Source organism: Suricata suricatta, chromosome 8, assembly GCF_006229205.1.
Source record: "Suricata suricatta isolate VVHF042 chromosome 8, meerkat_22Aug2017_6uvM2_HiC, whole genome shotgun sequence".
In the NCBI taxonomy this organism is placed as follows: domain Eukaryota; kingdom Metazoa; phylum Chordata; class Mammalia; order Carnivora; family Herpestidae; genus Suricata; species Suricata suricatta.
In genome coordinates this window covers 100922634-100941510 of record NC_043707.1, presented here as the reverse complement: position 1 = coordinate 100941510, position 18877 = coordinate 100922634, and the positions used below count along the sequence as shown (strand labels likewise).

The 18877-nt window shown below is 35.8% G+C and overlaps 1 protein-coding gene across 10 annotated transcripts in view; it reads right to left on the bottom strand.

Moving 5' to 3' along the window:
- The window catches only part of TUT4 (terminal uridylyl transferase 4), a 221715-nt gene that overhangs the window by 29590 nt on the left and 173248 nt on the right, over positions 1–18877 (bottom strand). For all 10 annotated transcript variants that reach the window (XM_029946134.1, XM_029946143.1, XM_029946133.1 and 7 more), the window contains 7 exons: positions 17924–18621; positions 14587–14737; positions 5885–5971; positions 3858–3961; positions 918–975; positions 720–823; positions 341–430 (listed from right to left, as the gene is read on the bottom strand). In XM_029946134.1, coding sequence (XP_029801994.1) covers positions 341–430; positions 720–823; positions 918–975; positions 3858–3961; positions 5885–5971; positions 14587–14737; positions 17924–18621 — 1292 coding nt within the window. The remainder of the gene's footprint in view (positions 1–340; positions 431–719; positions 824–917; positions 976–3857; positions 3962–5884; positions 5972–14586; positions 14738–17923; positions 18622–18877) is intronic.

The window sequence follows — 18877 nt, the reverse complement described above, 5'->3', positions numbered from 1 at the left end:
GGTGCTCAGCTAGTTAAGCATCCACCTCTTAATTTTGGCTCAGGTCATGAATTCATGGTTTGTGGAACTGAGTCCCACATTGAGCTCTGCATTGCACTGACACCATGGCACCTGCTTGGATTCTTTCTCCCTCTCTCTCTGTCTCTCCTCCACTCATTCATACTCTCTCTCATACAAAATAAATAAACTGAAAACAAATACACATTTAAAATAATAGTAAAATAAAAGCTCAAATAAGTAAAACTGAGAAGATATTTTTCACAAGTATAACATCAGTATGTATCATTTTAACTACCATGAATATTTTAACAAAGCAGATCATTAACTATTTAATAAATACCTTTGCAAACACTTTCATAGTATATCCCAAATATTGTACTCTAGGATCAATAGCTGCATAAGTAGCTAGCATTCTTGTGTTATGTTGAGCCTGAAAAACAATTACACATTGGAAAGGATTTCAAATTTATTAATTTTAAACTTAGAAATCAGATAAAAAGATATAATACACTCCAAATAAAATATATAATTGCAAAAATTTAAAATACCTGTAAATGAATCAAAAACTAATCTTCAATATGAGGGAAATATCAAGATGATTCATAAAAATATTTTTGTCTTATAATACAGTTGAAACCTCTAAACATAAATATATGATCAGTGATCTGTAGACTTTTAAAAGTACAAATACCTGGGTCTATACAGAAAGAGAAACTTACCAATGTATTATATAAACTAATATCGCCTTCTAAACCACTTCGTCTATGTTCAAATTTTACTATAGGCACTTTGGCAGTAGTAATAGGCAAAATGTTTCTTAAACCTGATTTCAAACAAACACAAAAATTTCATGAGGTTAAATACTTTTCATAAAGCCAAAAAGTGTTTTGTTTTAAAGCTATAATTTAAGTTCATACCTGGATGTCTCTTAAGAATTTTTGCCAAATTTTCAATTATTTCCTTACAGTTTAATTTCTAAAAAACAAAAGAAACAAACAATGAAGTCTGTCTAACTCAATTTGACCTTGTGCAAATTCTACTATAATGAGGCATTTAATACTAGCATTTCAAATCTCCATCTAAGCTATAAACTCTATATATACCCTTGCTACTCAAAGTATGTGGTCTACAGGCCTGCAGTATCAGCATCAACTGGAAACTTGACAGAGAGGCAGAATCTCAAGGCCCACCCCAATCTAGTGAATCATAATCTGAATTTTAACAAGATTCCCGGGTAATTCACATCCACATTAACGTGTGAGAAGCACTATAGGAGAATAATGTTTTCAAATATGTGAATACATAACTAAGGATGGATATGGTGAAGGTAAAACAGTACAGTGATTAAGAACATAGGCTCTGAATTTAGACAAACCTGATTCAATCTTCTACTAAGTATTAACTGGTTGTGTGACTGTGAATCCTTAACCCCTTGGAGCCTCATACTATAAAATCAAAATAAAGATAAATACCTGCCCTATCAAGTAGTTGGAAGGATTATACAAGACATGTATGTAAAGCATTCAGCAGCATGCTTAGCACAAAATAAGCACTTTAAATCTGTGAGCTATTTATTATTATTATTATTATGTTGATAAGGAAAGGAAAAGTAATCCAATTATTACAGCACCTACTTTTTCAAGAAAATTCTTACCTCCACAAACTGAAATATATTGATTTTTTTAAAAACCAGAGATAACAGAGTTGAAATGCAATGATAACCATGATATAAGGACTAGGGCAATAACGGCATTATAAATTAAGTGGATTAGGCTGAATGGTATATACATCAGTGCCCACACTTACTACTAAAACCACTTTTGCATATCCTTAACATGCTCTTTTTAGTTATAATAGAACAGTAGCCATTACATCTTAACCTGAGGATTTCAAGGGAATCTTTAGTTACTAAGTAATACATAATAAGGGATAATTTTTCTTTATTATATAAGCATACTATTTATGCTAAATTATAAGTTTCAACTATGGCTCATCTGGAAGAAAATTTAATCTTTTTCATTGTTTCAACTTTCCAATATGAATGGCACAGATTACATACATAACAGACAAACCCTTAGTGATTAGAGTCTTATTATTAAATTTTACATAGAAGGCATCTAAACTATAACCTCCTCCCTGGGTAAAATTATTTCATTTTCCCTCAATTCTTACTCTTCAAAATGGAGACGGGCAACTTATTTCCAAGTAGATGGCACCAAGTTGAAGTTAGTTAAGGAGAATTAAAACATTTACAACTTTTCCATTTTTTAAAGAATATGAAATTAAGGGAAGCCTGCATGGCTTGATCGGTTAAGCATCAACTCCAATTTCTGCTCAGGTCATGATCTCACAGTCATGAGACAGAGCCCTGCAACTGTCTCTGCACTGGACATGGAGCTTGCTTGAGAATCTCTCTCTCCCTCTCCTTCCTGCCCCTCCCCTACTCATGTGTGCACACATGCAAGCTCTCTCCCTAAAAAAATTAACTAATTAAAAGGAAAAAGAAGAATAAGATGTTAATACCAGAAGCAGTTTCTTAGGGCCAGAAACAAGGATCAACCAGACATGTTTACTCTGCCATCTTTACTACGGTTCTGCCATCTTTACTGATTCTAACAATTTAAAAATCACCTCTTGAAAAAATTTTCAAAAACCCATAGGTACACTATTCTGCTGAGTTCTTTTATAATTACAGTCTATACTGACACCACTACAGATGCCAGAAGCTTGGCCACACCCCAATCTTGCAAGCAGTCCCTGATTTTGAAACATCAATTTCAACAGGTATATTTGTAAAGGAATGAGCTACTATAAGGATTCCCTCCTTCTTAGTGGCTACTAGGAAAGCCTGGGATACTTCCCTGTCCAATTGATCCCTTTCTTTACTGGGGCTGGGACAATCCTGTCCCCATTACTGAAGGCTGATAGACGAAGAAGAAAAGCACAAGTACCCACTCTGACTGCTGAGACTGCTCTGGGGGAAGGTCTGCTCCTGGCATATCACAGTGAAACTCCAAAAGTAGTGGTTAGGTTCTACAGTACTATTAGTACTAAATTTCAGCTACATTATGGGTTAAATAAATTACAGAGAAGCAGTGAGATACAATGGAAAGAGCATGAACTGTGGAGTCAGACAGACCTGGGTACGAATCCCGGCTCGAACATTTACTAGCTGTGTGAACTTGGGCAAGTCAGTATATCTCTCAAAGCCTCAGTTTCCTCATCTGTAAAATGGGGGAAATTATCTACCTCGAAGTGGTTTTAAGAATGAAATGAGGCCTCAATAACTGTTAGTTCCCCTTCCCACCAAAAATGCGTTTCTGAAAGCTATCCTAGAAAGCAACATTTGTAATAGTGTTTTATGGGAAAAAAATGTCGTCTAATTGCTCAAAAATTCTAATTAACTTGTACAACACAACCTATTTATAAATTAGATGCTCACCTTTATTTTCTATCTTTAGTGATAAAAAGACATCACTTAATGGAAGAGATATGAAAGGACAGAGGAAGTGAGATCAATGTTCACTACTAGTGAAGCACCAGCTTCCCACAGTGGAAAAAACTACAACTCTATGATATATTAACCTTTTCTAAAAATTCATTACAAAGCACTTTTAATTCACAGTGACATTGTTTTCATGATATAAAATTACTGAAAACAGTAAGTTTAGTTATTTAGAAATTTGCTAAAATGACAGTGCTAAGTGCTTTTACATTTCAAATGCTACTATTGCTAATATATTTAAACAAAGTAAGGTACCATACATTTTTGATCAACACTATATACATAATTTAAAATATATTCACCACTGAAAGAAAAAAAACTTCCACATTTCTTTTCAAACACGAACTCTTACCTCTGCATTTTCATGGCCTTCCAGGGTCATACAAATATCCAAATCACTATCACGAAATCCAAATCCATTCTTAGAAGAGCCAAATAAGCACAATCTGGCCTTTTCTAAATAAAGGAAAACAAAAGTCAAAAATTTTATAATTCGCAGGAAAGAGGAGTCTTCTATTACCTACTAACGGACTAATACAAGATGATCTTGTCTACTTTGACAGCTTAAATTACCTTCCATTGCCAGATATACTGAGAAATTCCAAAACATTCATCAAAAGCCCAGATCTTTTGCCCAAGTTCCCACACCCATGTTTCTAACTGCTGTTTACATTTTTTACAGACATCGTAAATTCAACAAGTCAAAACTGAACCTTCAACTTTACCTCAAACCTACTATTGCTCCTATCTCTATTCTCAGCAAATAGCATTTTTATCTACCCAATTGCCCACATCAGAAATATGTGTATTCTTAACACCACTCTCTCTCAGCTTCTACATCCAACACTCACCAAGTCCATTAGCTTCTTTCAACATAACTAGCTCATAAATTCATCCACTTTTTCTCATTCTCCACAATACTACCAATAGTAAAGTTTAATAATAAGAGATTTACCCCTTAGAAATTAGTAAACTAGTTTTTTCAGGGCACAATTCAAGTACATTTACAAATATCACCTTAGTACATATAATTAATCTTCCTCCCAAAGTGAGTGATTATTCCATTTGATGTATATTATGATAGTATTATCCTTTCATATTTAGTGTCAGTCAATAAAAGGTACCACTGCAAACAAGCTGTGCCTTAAGTGGATTGAATTTCTCTCCATATTAATTCTTGTAGATTACACAGTTAGATAACAAATCCTATATGTTCAAAACCTAATCCTCCAATTCAATTCTGATGTACAACTTGAAATTTCAATGGCAACTGAGAGACATAGAAGAAGCTAGGTTCATCAGCAAATAAAAATGTGCATAAGGTAAATATAACAGACTTGGATTTGGTCAGCACGTTATATACTAGCAAATATAATCTTATATAACCAATTATCATAATTCAAATTTATTTCATTATAAATCAACTCTATCCTTTCCTAAAATATTTGGCTAAAAACTCTTGATTCTTCACCCCCATGCCCAAAACCTATTCCTTCTACTATTTTTGCCATCTCAGTTAAATAGTACTACCCAACTACTTAGGTAAAAGCTTTGAAACTATCCTTGACTCCCTTTTTTTTCCTTCATCTCTAACATGTAAAGCTTCAGCAAAATCTTATGGGCTCTATATTCAAAATATGTCCTAAATCTGACTTTTCAATCACTCTTTGAGAACATTATTAGGTCTCCTTTGAACTTCTACGACAGCTTTCTAAATATTCCACTTGCTTCTACTCTTATGGACCCTTACTCTATTCTCTCAGATCATATCACTTAAGTGTTAAAACCTTCCAAAAGCTTCTCATTAGACACTCAAAATTCAAAGTACTTTTACCAACATCTATAAGGCCCTAATGACTCAATCTCTAGGCTACCTCGCAGATCTCATCTATCTGTTACAGTCTACCTCACAACTCCATTCCAGACCCACTGACTTCCTGCATGGCCTTCAAGCATACCAAACATAATTCAATCTTGGAGTATTTGTCCTTGCTACTCTTTCTCTCTAGAATGTTCTCTCCTTATTCATATAACTTGCTCCCTCATATTATTCATGGCTCTCTTCAAATGTGACTTTATCAAAGAGACCTACCTGAATAGTACAGAGAACTACTCCATCACTATCCTTTTAACTCCTGTACTTTACTAGCATTTATTATTTCCTAATATTAAATTTATATACCTATTTGTTAGTTGACTATCTGTCTATCCCTCTTAATACAAGTTTTATGAAAGCAGGTTTCACCTTTTGTATTGGCACTGTATTCGCAGCACCTGGTATAGTATTTAACCATAACATTCAATGAACACTTCTAAAATAAATAAAACTCAGACAAGGTGGCTACTATAACAAAGACACTCAAATTTTATATGACATACCATCATATTCTTTCTGAATAAACTTTTCCAAGCCAATTAAAATTTGTTCTCTGTTGTGTTGTTCAGAAAAGGGTGGTGATAACTCATCTAAAAAAGAAAAAGGAAAACAGTAAGGAAAATGGAATCTGAAAAGGTCTTCTAAATTTTTACCCTAAACTCTTTACTTAAAATTTCATTATTTGTTAACTTCTGTGACTTTAAAATCATAAATATTACTAGGGAAGGAAGAGACAGAGAGCAGAAAAATAATTTTTATAGGGCTATATACATTTCACATGATCATTCCCTATGAAATATCTACAAAATATACTTACTTCTACAAATTATTTAATATTGTTTTCTTCAGACATTCTGCTCTCTCCCATAAACATGCTGTTTTTCCTACCTGTTAGGTCAATACTCATCTTGTTATATGAGGTACCTGGCCCATTCAAACCTAGCAGTTCCCTCAAATACATGGTCAAGATTCGTATTTTCTCTATAAACTGCTTTGCCCAACCACAGCCTTCAATGACTTCTCCTTAAATGAATTTCCTTAGTTCCCCAAAACACTTGCCAATTACTAGTAACCATTCAGTTTTCTAGGTATTCCATTTATATTCACTTTATTTTTCCAAATAAGACCAAATATTCCTAAGAGTAATCTTTTTTCTTCTCTCTCCTCCTCTAGACTCATCCCCAAGAGTTAATACAGTAATGGGAACAAAGGAGTAATTTACTGTAAGGATTTAAATTAATATTCAGCTTTTAAAAACAAATGTAGCATTTCTGGTTACAAGTTAAATACAGGCATACCTCAATTTATTGCACTTTGCTTTATTGCGCTTTGCAGATACTGTGATATTTACGAAGTTCTGCGGCAACCCTGCACTAACCACGTCTGTGAGGCGCCTTTTCTCCAACAGCATTTGCTCACTTTATATCTGTGTTACATTTTGGTAATTCTCACAGTATTTCATACTTTTTCACTGTTATTATTATATGTTATGATTATCTATGTTAAGTGACCTTTGAGGTTACCATTGTAATTGTCTTGAGGTGCCATAAACTGCACCCACATAAGATGACAATCTTAATCAATAAATGTTGTGTGTGTTCTGAATGCTCCACTGACCACCTATTTCCCCCATCTCTCTCCCTCTCCTCAGGGCTCTCTATTTTCTGAGACAATATGCTATTGAAATTAGGCTAATCAATAATCTTATTATGGCCTCTTAAGGGTTCAAATGAAAAAAAAAATCACATGTCTCTCACTTTAAATCAAAAGCTAGAAATAATTAAGCTTATAAGGAAGGCATGTCAAAAGTCAAGATAGGCTGAAAGCTAGGCTCTTGTACCAAACAGCCAAGTTGTGAATGCAAAAGGAAAAGTTCCTGAAGGAAATTAAAAGTGCTACTCTAGTGAACACACGAACGATAAGAAAGTGAAACAGCCTTATTACTGACATGGAGAGACTGTAAGTGGGTCTGAAGAGATAAAACCAGCCACAACATTTGCTTAGGCCAAAGCCTAATCCAGAGCAAGGTTCTAATTCTTTTCAATTCTATGAAAGTTGAGGTAAGGAAGCTGCAGAAGAAAAAGCTTGAAGCTAGCAGAGGTTCAAGAGGTTTAAGAAAAGAAGCAATCTGAACAAAATACAGCACCCTTTCTTGATTAAAAACCCTCAAGAAATTAGGGATAGAAAGAACATACCTCAAGATCATAAAGGCCATATATGAAAGACTCACAGACATCCACAAGGAGGAAAAACTGAGAGTTTTCCCCCTTAAGTCAGGAACACGACAGGGACATCCACTCTCATCACTATTGTGCAACACAGTGCTGGAAGTCCTAGCCTCAGCAATCAGACAACAAAAAGAAATAAAAGGCATCCAAATCAGCAAGGAAGAGGTCAACATTAATGCTTTGCAGACGACATGATACTCTACATGGAAAACCTGAAAGACTCAACCAAAAACCTGATAAAACTAATACATGAATTCAGCAAAGTGGCAGGATATAAAATCAATTAACAGAAAGCAGTTGCATTTCCATATACCAATAATGAATCAGCAGAAAGAGACATCAAGGAAATCAATCCCATTTACAACTGCACCAAAACCCATAAAATACCTAGGGATAAACCTAACCAAAGAGGTAAAAGATCTGTACACTGAAAACTTTAGAAAGCTTATGAAAGAAACTAGACGACACAAAGAAATGAAAAAACATTCTGTGTTCATGGATCAAAGGAATAAATATTGGGTTTTTAAAAAAAATTCTTTTATGTTCTTTATTTGTTGAGAGACAGAGAGAGACACAGCAAGCAGGGGAGTGTCAGAGAGAAAGGGAGATACAGAATCCAAAGCAGCTTCCAGGCTCTGAGCTAGCTGTCAGCACAGAGTCTGATGCGGGGCTTGAACCCACCAACCGTGAGATCATGACCTGAGCCAAAGCCAGACACTTAACCGACTGAGCCACCCAGGCACCCCAAGAATAAATAGTGTTAAAATGTCAATAACTACCCAAAGCAATCTACATATTTGATGCAATCCCTATCAAAATAACATTTGCATTCTTTGAAGAGCTAGAACAAACAATTTCAAATTTGTATGGAACCAATAAAAGGCCCTAAATAGCCAAAGTCATGTTGAAAAAGAAAATCAAAACTAGAGGCATCATAATTCCAGACTTCAAGCTATATTACAAAGCTGTTATCAAGACAGTATGGCACTGGCAGAAAAACAGACACACAGATCAATGAAACAGAGAACCCAGAAATGGACCCACAAATGTATGGCCAACTAATCTTCAACAAAGCAGGAAAGAATATCCAATGGAAAAAGAGAGTCTCTTCAGCAAACGGAGTTTGGAAAACTGAACAGTGACATGCAGAAAAATTCACCCGGATCACTTTCTTACACCATACACAAAAACAAGCTAAAAAATTAATGAAAGACCTAACTGTAACATAGGAAACCATCAAAATCCTAGATGAGAAAACAGGCAACAACCTTTTTGACCTCAGCCACAGCATTCTTACTAGATAGGTCTCTGGAGGCTAGGAAAACAAAAGCAAAAATGAATTACTGGGACCTCATCCAGTTTATAAAAACCTTCTGCACAGCAAAGTAACAATCAACAAAACTACAGGGCAACAAAAAAAATAGGAGAAGATATTTGCAAATGACTTATCAGATAAAGGGCTAGTATCAAAATCTATAAAGACCTTATCAAATTCAACACCCAAAAAACAAATAATCCAGTAAAGGAATGAGCAAAAGACATAAACAGACACTTCTCCAAAGAAGACATCCAGATGGCTAACAGACACATGAAAAGCTGCTCGGTATCACTCATCATCAGGAAAATACAAATCAAAACCACAATGAAATACCACCTCACACTTGTAAGAATTGCTAAAATTAACAATTCAGAAAACAAAAGATGTTGGCGAGGATGCGGAGAAAGAAAGGGGAACACTTTTACACTGTGAATGGGAATGCAAACTGGTGCAGCCACTCTAGAAAACAGTATGGAGAATCCTCAAAATATTAAAAATAGATCTACCCTACAACCCAGCACCAGTAGGTATTTATCCAAAGGATACCAAAATGCTGATTCAAAGGGCACATGCACCCCAATGTTTATAGCAATACTATAAAAATAGCCAAATTTGGGGCACCTGGGTGGCTCAGTCGGTTAAGCAGCCGGCTTCGGCTCAGGTCATGATCTCACAGTTCATGGGTTCGAGCCCCATGTCGGGCTCTGTGCTGACAGCTAGCTAAGAGCCTGGAGCCTGCTTCAGATTCTGTGTCTCCCTCTCTCTCTGACCCTCCCCTGCTCACACTGTCTCTGTCTCTCAAAAATAAAAACCATAAAAAAAATAGCCAAATTATAGAAAAAGAGCCCACATGTCCATTGACTGATGAATGGATAAAGATGTGAAATGTACATGTGTGTGGGCACGCTCATGGTTTGTGGGGTCGAGCCCCACGTTAGGCTCTGTGCTGACAGCTCAGAGCCTGGAGCCTGCTTTGGATTCTGTGTCTCACTCCTTCTCTGCCCCTACCCCCACTTGCACTCTCTATCTCTCTCTCAAAAATAAACAAATATTTTAAAAAATCAGAACAAACGAGATGAGCATAAGGGAAGGAAAAATAAGATAAAAACAGAGAGGGAGCAAACCATAAGAGACTCCTAAACACAGAGAACAAACTGAGAGTCACTGAAAGGGGTGCTAGGCTAAATGAGTGATGGGCATTAAGGAGGGCACTTGTTGGGATGTGATGAGCACTGGGTGTTATATGTAAGTGATGAATCCTTAAACTCTACTCCTGAAACCAATAACTTGTGTTTAAGTAAAAATATTTAAAAAGAGAGAGGGAGACATTTGAAGTAAATAAAAGTGCAAGGTAAAGTAACAAGTGATCCAGTACATCTAGCTGAGATAATTAATGAAGGTGGTCATACTAAACAATAAATTTTCAATGTAGACAAAACAGCCTTATACTGGAAGAAGATACCATCTAGGACTTTCATAGCTAGATGGGAAAAGTCGATGCCTGCTTTCAAAACTTCAAAGGACAGGCCAACTGTCTTGTTAGGGGTTCAGGTAGCTGGAGTCTTGAAGTTGAAACTAATGTTTATTTACCATTCTAAAAATCTTAGAACCTTTGATCTTAATCTACTATGCCTTAATCTACTATTTTATAAATGAACAAAGCCTGGATGACAGCACAACTGTTTGCTACATGGTTTACTGAATATTGTAAGCCCACTGTTGAGACCTACTGCAGAAAAAAAAGATTACTTTCAACATATTACTGTTCATTGACATTGCACCTGGGCACCCAAGAGCTCTGGCAAAGATCTATAATAAGATTAATGTTTTCATGCCTTGCTAAGCCAACATCCATTTTTCCACAGTCCATGAATCAGGAGTCATTTCAACTTTCAAATCTTTTCCTTCAAGAAAGCCATTTTGTGGGGCACCTGGGTGACTTAGTCGATTAAGTGTCATGATCTCATAGTTTGTGAGTTCAGTGCAGAGCCCGCTTGTGATTCTCTCTCCCTCTCTCTCTGTGCCTCCCCTGCTCACTCTTTCTCTCAAAATAGATTTAAAAACTTAAAAAAAAGAACTCCATTTTGTAACGTTATAGCTGTCATAGTGATTCCTCTTATAGATCTGTACAAAATAAATGTAAAATCTTCTGGAAAACAAATCACTATTCCAGATGCCATTAAGAGCATCTGTGATTCATGGGAAGAAGTCAAAATAGAAACGTAAACAGGAGTTTGAAAGAAGTTGATTCCAACCCTCATGGATGACTCTGAGGGGTTCAAGGCTTTATTGGAAGAAGTAACTGCAGATGTGATGCAGAGAGCAAGAGAACTAGAATAAGAAATGGAGCCTGAAGATGTGACTGAATTGGTGTAATCTCATGATATAACTTGAATGGATGAGGAATTGCTTCTAAAGGAAGAGGAAATAAAGTGGTTTACTAAGATCGATGCTACTCCTGAAGATGCTGTAAAGATTGTTGAAATGACACCAACGGATTTAGAATACATAATTAGTTGATAAAGTTGATAAACGTAGTTGATGAAATGGACTCCACCTTTGAGAGCCTGTTTGGAGGTTCTAGCAGGGGAGCGCAGCTACTCGTGTACCCTGGACTGAAGAACGGTCCTCCTCTATAGGGGAAGGTCGTCCTCTTCAACCGTGCGCACGGCTTTGGGAGGGACGCACATGGAGCAGTGAGGGAGGAAGGGGACACCTGCCTAGCCAGCCAGATCAGCCAAATCAACCCTGGCGATCAATGGGGTGAAAGATGTCGCAGCCAGATCGCCCTCACATCCTGATGCCACCTTTGAAAGAAGTTCTACTATGGATAAAATAGCTACCTAAGGGCCTCTGTGGGTGGTTCAGTCAGTTAAGTGTCTGACTTTGGCTCAGGTCATGATCTCACAGTTCGTGGATTCAGGCCCCACACTGGGTTCTACACTGACAGCACAGAGCCTAGTTGGGATTCTCTCTTTCCCTTGTTCTGCCCTCCCTGCTTCAAAAATAAATAAACATTAAAAAAAAAATAGCTAACAGCATCACATACCATAAAGAAATCATTCCTGACAGGAAGAGTTAATGTGGCAAACTTCATTGCTATCTTGTTTTAGAAACTGTCATAGCCACCCTGATCAGTCAGCAGCCATCAACACTAAAGCAAGATTTTCTACAAACAACTATAATTCGCCAAAAGCTCAGATGATGATTAGCATTTTTAGCAATAAGGCATTTTTTAATCAAGGTATATACATTGTTCTTCTTTAGAGACAATGCTATTGGACACTTAACAGAAGACAGAGTAGTATAAACATAACTTTTATATGCACTGGGAAACAAAAAAAAATGCACTTGATTCACTTTACTGCAATATTCATTTCACTGTGGTTGTCTGGAACCCAACCCACAAAATCTCTGAGGTATACCTGTAGCTGAATTACAGGTGATTTATTATTATTATTAACATGGTGAAACTATTCTGTATGATACCACAATAGTAATACAGGATACAATGCACTTGTCAAAATCCACAGAACTTTGCAGTATTAAAGAGTGAACAGTACAGTATGCAAAATTTAAAAATATCACCTAGGTGGTTGGGGAATCTTAGGATGGAATACAGGCTGTAACAAAAGAATCTACATGTGTAAGACAACTTCACTCAAAGTGAAACACACTGTTCACTGTAAGACTAAGGACAAAAGGACTATGCATAAGTACTATAGCTGATAAAGCTATTTCCCTTAGGGGTATTAGATAACAGTTCTGATAATGTTATACAGGTATACTTAAACAGAACAATTGAATAAATGTGTAGCCAATGATGGGGGCCAGCTTTTTCACTGTTGGAGTGGGAAATTCACAGATAAGCAGAAAGAAGAGCCTTGAATGAGCCATGGAGTAATGTATTCAAGTTGGAGACATCAGTACAAAAGTCATGTTTAACTTAATATAAGATGGTCACATATAGAAATTTTCTTGCTCCGAGAGGCCCTAGAAGCAACAATACCCAATATTAGTGAGCATGCTAGCCTCCAGATCTTGGTTTCTAATACCATTCTCCAATAAAAGGAACCAAGGCTCTATGGAGAAGTATTTAATTCTAGGACTGAGGCAGAAAACATACATGATGAGCCTGGAACATCTTGTAGTGCCCGAAAGTAAGGAAGTGCTTAAAACAAACAAACAAGCATACAAAAATCCACACACACTAATGGGAGTATAAGTCACAGGAACCAACTGAAAGAATTCCCAAAGGCCAAATCCAGAACAATTTAAGCAAAAAAATAAAGTAGTATTAGATGATAGCCCAAGGTATAAAATATCCATGAATTCATATAAAGATATATAAATGGATGAATAAATAAAAACAAATGTAATATATCATATCTTAATAAAGCTGCTGGAAAAATGTGCCACAATCCAGCTTTTCAACTCCTTGATGTTACCCAAGAGAAATTAAAGTGTATATCCATTTCCAGACCTACACATAGATAGATGTACAGAGCAGTTTTATTTATAACAATCAAAACTGAGAAATGAGTCAAATATGTATCAACAGGTAGATGGTACACAAATTGTGGCACTTCCATATAATGGAAAACAACTCAGCAATAAAAATGAATGAACCATTTACATACATAACATGGAAGAATCTCAAAATAATTATGCTAACTGAAAGAGGCCAGGACCCCAACTCAAAAAAGAGTGCATTCTATGTGATTCTATTTATATAGAACTCTAGAGAATCAATGTATAGCAATTAAAAGCAGGTAAGTGGTTGCCTGGCAAAAGGTTGGGATAGGAAATAAGTAGGAGGTATTACAATGGGGAACTAAATGTTATGACATCAGAAATTTTATCTGGGGCATAGCAAGTAATTTAAAAAAATATTTGCGAGTGAAGGTTCATCCCAGGTACACCATAAGTGTTTGTACTAAAATTATGTTAAGGTTTTTCCCAAAATATCTTTATACCTTATCTCCCTCTATTATCTTTCTTATACTCTACCAAACCTAAAGCAATTATTCTCCCAAAGAAATTATACACCCTACATTTCTGTGCATAATCTCCTAGATCTGAAAAAGGAGTTCAAGGTCCATCTCAAATGCCACATCATTAATTCCAATTCCTGGTTCTACCCCAATTAAAATTGTGTTTTCACTGCATTTTGTTTACTACTACTACAGCACGTAATACATTCTGCTCCCAAATATGGCAATTTTTATACATATCATACATCCATCTAGAGAACTATGCAAGAGTATTGCAATGATGGAAATATTCTCTAACTGGCCTATCCAATTCAGCAGTCACTAGCTACATGTAAACTACTCACTACTTAGGCTGTGGCTACTGAAAATGAGGAACTTAATTTTTAATTTTATTTTAATTAACTTAAATAGTGACTACCACATTAGACAGCACAGATCCAGAGTCTAAGTCCTTTAAAAGCAACACATAATGGACTCTGTATACCCTCTAGCATTTACCACAGCACTGTGCATTTAGTAAATATCTGCTGTTGGGTCTCTAAATTATTAAATAACCTTTCCTTTACCAAAACAGAACAGAAGCAAACTGTTTTTAAATAAGTAAATATATATTCAAAATCTAAGAAAGAATCTATTCACAATAGCTCTAGTAATAAAAGACTTACCAAAACATCTTTTACATACTAAATCAAGTATTTCCCGAAATCGATTTGTCATTGGTGGTAGAGGTTTTAGATCAATTTTCCTGAAATCTTCTGGACAATCATTTTTTGAATGGCCATCTTTTTTGCAGATGCTGCATACTATCGTTGGTGGCTATACAAAAGCAAAAAAATAATCTAATAATCTAATAAATTATTGAGGGACTTCATCACCACTTAGAAAGCAGGTCCAAAAAGACTCTTCTATGTAACTCAATTCTGATAACCTGTGCTTTCAGGAGATTAAAAAAAAAAAAAGCATATAAATAAAATGCACCATTAAATGTAAAAAACACATTTTTGAGCCAACCACTTTAATTATTCTTCCCCATTAAAATCGTAGTATCAAGATTAGATTTACCCAAATATGTAAGACACAGGAAATTCCTGAAAGAGGAAATACGTATGGGTTAATGCAAACATTTTGGTCAGCTCCCAAGATGAAATCTGTGCATTATTTTAACCTACTAAAATCATTAATAATCTAGATTATAATGAAATTTCAAATAAAGGAAAGAAGGAAGGAAGGGAGGAGAGAGAGAGTGGAAGGAAGGAAAGAAAGAAGGAAGGAAGGAAGGAAGAAGGAAGGGAGGGAGGGAGGGAGGAAGGAAGAAAAAAAGAAAAAAGAAAGAAAAAGAAAAAAGGAAAAGGAAAAAGGAGAAGAAAAAAAGAAAAAGAAAAAGATTTTGGTACTCAAGAAACCAAACTGTAGGGCTGAAGTCTAAAAAATAACTTTACTTCATATAAGGAATAACTCTTATACAATAGCCACAAAGTTAACTGCAAACTCTATATTCCAGGGGCACCTGGGTGGCTCGATTGGGGGTCCAACTTTGGCTCAGGTCATGATCTCACAGTTTGTGGGTTCAAGCCCTGAATCAGGCTCTGTGCTGACAGCTCAGAGCCTAGAACCTGCTTCAGATTCTGTGCCTCCCTCTCTCTCTCTGCCCCACCCCTGATCACACTGTCTCTGTCTCAAAAATTAATAAAATGTTTTTTAAAAAATGAATTAATAAATTAAAAAATAAAATGTATTCCAATGGTGGGGTGCCTGGATAGCTCAGTTAGGCATCCAACTCTTGGTTTCAGCTCAGGTCATGATTGCATGATTTCAGGAGCTTGACCCCCACATCGGGCTGTGTTGGTGTGGAAGCCTGCTTGGGATTCTCTCTCTCCCTGTCTCTCTGCCCCTCCCCCTCTCACTGTCTCAATCTCTCTCAAAATAAACATTAAAAATTTTTTAAATAAAAAAAAAAAGTAAAATAAAATAATGAAATGAAGTGTATTCCAGTAGACTACCAGACAGGCAGTTAAAACAGAAAAATGTATCTCAACTACCTAAACAAAACACATAGCGAAGGAAGAGCACTACTCCTTTCTTTACTGTAATCACAGAAAGCTTCATCCTCCAGGATTAGCTTAGACATTTACATAGCCATGAACTCTGATGCAAATTATACACAAAATCTACTTCCTCAACGCTGTGCTATAGGCTAATTAATGGTACCATGGGAATTTCACTTAGCTTTCCAAAACTTTTTAAAAGACATATTTATCAGAGAATACTAGAAAAATCTTATATATAACTAGAAAAACATTTTTAATTGGAGAAACAGTTATCTTAAAATAAGTTTCCAAAATAAGGCACCTAGGTGGCTCAATCGGTTAAACACCTGACTTCAGCTCAGGTCATGATCTCACTGCTCATGAGTTTGAGCCCCACATCAGACTCTGTGCTGACAACTCAGAGCCTGGAGCTTGCTTCCAAATGTATCTATCTCTTTCCTTGTCTGCCCCTCCTCTGCTCACACTCTCTTTCTCAAAAATAAAATAAAACATTAAAATAAATAAACATTTAAAGAAAAAGATAAATTTCCAAGGGGTATACGAAGTATATGGGGTGCCTGGGTGGCTCAGTCAGTTAAGCATCCAACTTTGGCTTAGGACATGATCTCGAGGTTTATGAGTTAAAGTCCCACATTGGGCTCAGAGCCTGGAGCCTGTTTCAGATTCTGTGTCCCCCTCTCTCCCTCTGCCCTTCTCCCATTCATGCTTAGTCTCTCTCGCTCTTTCTCAAAGAATAAACAAACATTAAAAAATGGGGTTTTTTTTAGTATACACTGCAGTTATATAATTAAGAGGCTTTTCTAAAAGCCTGCCATTTAATCCATCCTTTCTACAGCCCATATGTACGAAATACAGCAACCCCCCCCCAAAAAATGCAATAGACATATTCTTGGTAATTAGGTCAAAAATTTTAAAGCTTGTCAATAATTCTTGATAAAACAATAAAACTAGATAACTTTCTAGATTTTTTTTTAAATATTCTACTTGGTTTACACATGACTTATATAATCTTTTTTTCATTTTGGGTCCTAAGACTTCAATTATGTACCCTACATCTGAAGCAATGTAACTTAGCTAAATCTTCCTTTTATTAACAAAGTAATTACTGTTTATTTTGTTATTGGGGTTATTTTATTTTCTATAATTTGTCAAGCTGAAGTTCAGACTATCCCACTTAAAAAGTAGAAAAGTTAAGACTCCATTAATTCCTAAATGATATCCCAATATCCAAGGAAAGCTCAGTGGCAGAGACAGAATTTGATTTCTTTACATTTTTGGTTCCCGATCTTAGCTTCTGCTCAACTATCTTTATTAAATTTATATTCAGGGGCATCTACGTGGCTCAGTCAGTTAAGTGTTGGACTCTCAGTCTCAGCTTAGGTCATGATCTCACAGTCTGTGAGTTTGGGCCCCGTATCAGGCTCTGTGCTGATAGCATGAGCCTGCTTGAGATTCTGTCTACTTCTTTCTCTGCTCTTCTCCCGCTTGCTCACTGTTATACAAATAATTTTAAAAACTTTTAAAAAAATGTATATTCAACCACCTAATGGGGAAAACAAAACAAAATACCTTTAAAGTAAAATACTATTAGAATTTACAAACCTTGTCAGCTTTTTTGTGTAAGAAAAAATAAACATATACATAGAAAATAAACAAAATTTAAAATAATTGCTGCCTTTGCCAAACTGATATTCATAAAATATCTGATGAATCCTTTCATATATGAGAAAGTTAAGTAAGCCAAACTAGTAAGAGTGCTGAAACCTTTTGAGGTTTTATATATATTACTTAAAGACAACTATAGGAAAAAATGTAGACAGGAAAAGTGAAAATATACACCAAAATATCAATGGAAAATAATAGTCTACCATTATAGAAGCTATTTTTACATTTCTTAATCTAAAAACTATATAGTCATACAACAACTACAAATTGTATACAAACAGTATCCTACCTTGCCAGAGGTTAAAATAAACTTATCAAACACATAATGTAATTCCTGGGTGGGATGGTTATCATCATCATTAAAGTCAGAAGCATCTTCTGTAGCTTTGCAGTTGCAGGAGGTAGCAGATGTGTCAGTGCTCACAATCTGATGTGAACTCTCTGTGTCTATATTTGACCGGCAGTCTGTACCAGTGGATTCATCTAGGTCAGGGGATTTAGAACCAATGCAATTACACTGGCTGAGTTCCTTTTTTAAACAAGTTTCTGAGGGTGCTAAATCATCTTGTTTCTTAATTGATTTTGGTTCTAATTCACTGCCTCCACTAGTAGAAAGAGATGAAGATTTCTGTCCAAGTTCAGCCAAATCTAGCTCATTTACCAATAAACTGTCATCTTCAGTAATACATCTCTGTGATGTACGATCCACTTCATCATATTTATCAGATTGACCTCTTTCTGCATTTATTTTTTCTGTGCTTTCTCCACGTAGAATACAATTGGATGTCATATTGTCAGACTTCACTGGTTTCTTATTGCTTATTTTCCCCTTCTCTTTTTTCACGGAATCCACTGTAGATTTATTTCCACCCTTCCTCTGAGGACAGGCGAAATACCGATAAGCTGCCCTGAATCTCTCCACAACGTATTCGTAAACAAGCTGGCTGTTTAAGCTCCGTGCAACATTCCTCTTAACTGAAAATGGATCTAATAAAAAAGGAAATGGTCATTAACTAAGTATCTATTAACGAACTACAATTCCAAGCTTACCCAAATGGAAACTGCTATACTGTCAGCACAGTACATTCTCCCAAAGCTTTTTTAACCTAAGGTCGAAGTGAAAGTTCATACAAACTAAGTAGGAGAAATATAAGAGCAACATCTTTACTTTTTTTCTTAATTAATGAGAGAATGGCCAAGGAGACCAACTCAATAATTACACAATTTTTAAAAATTTATTTAA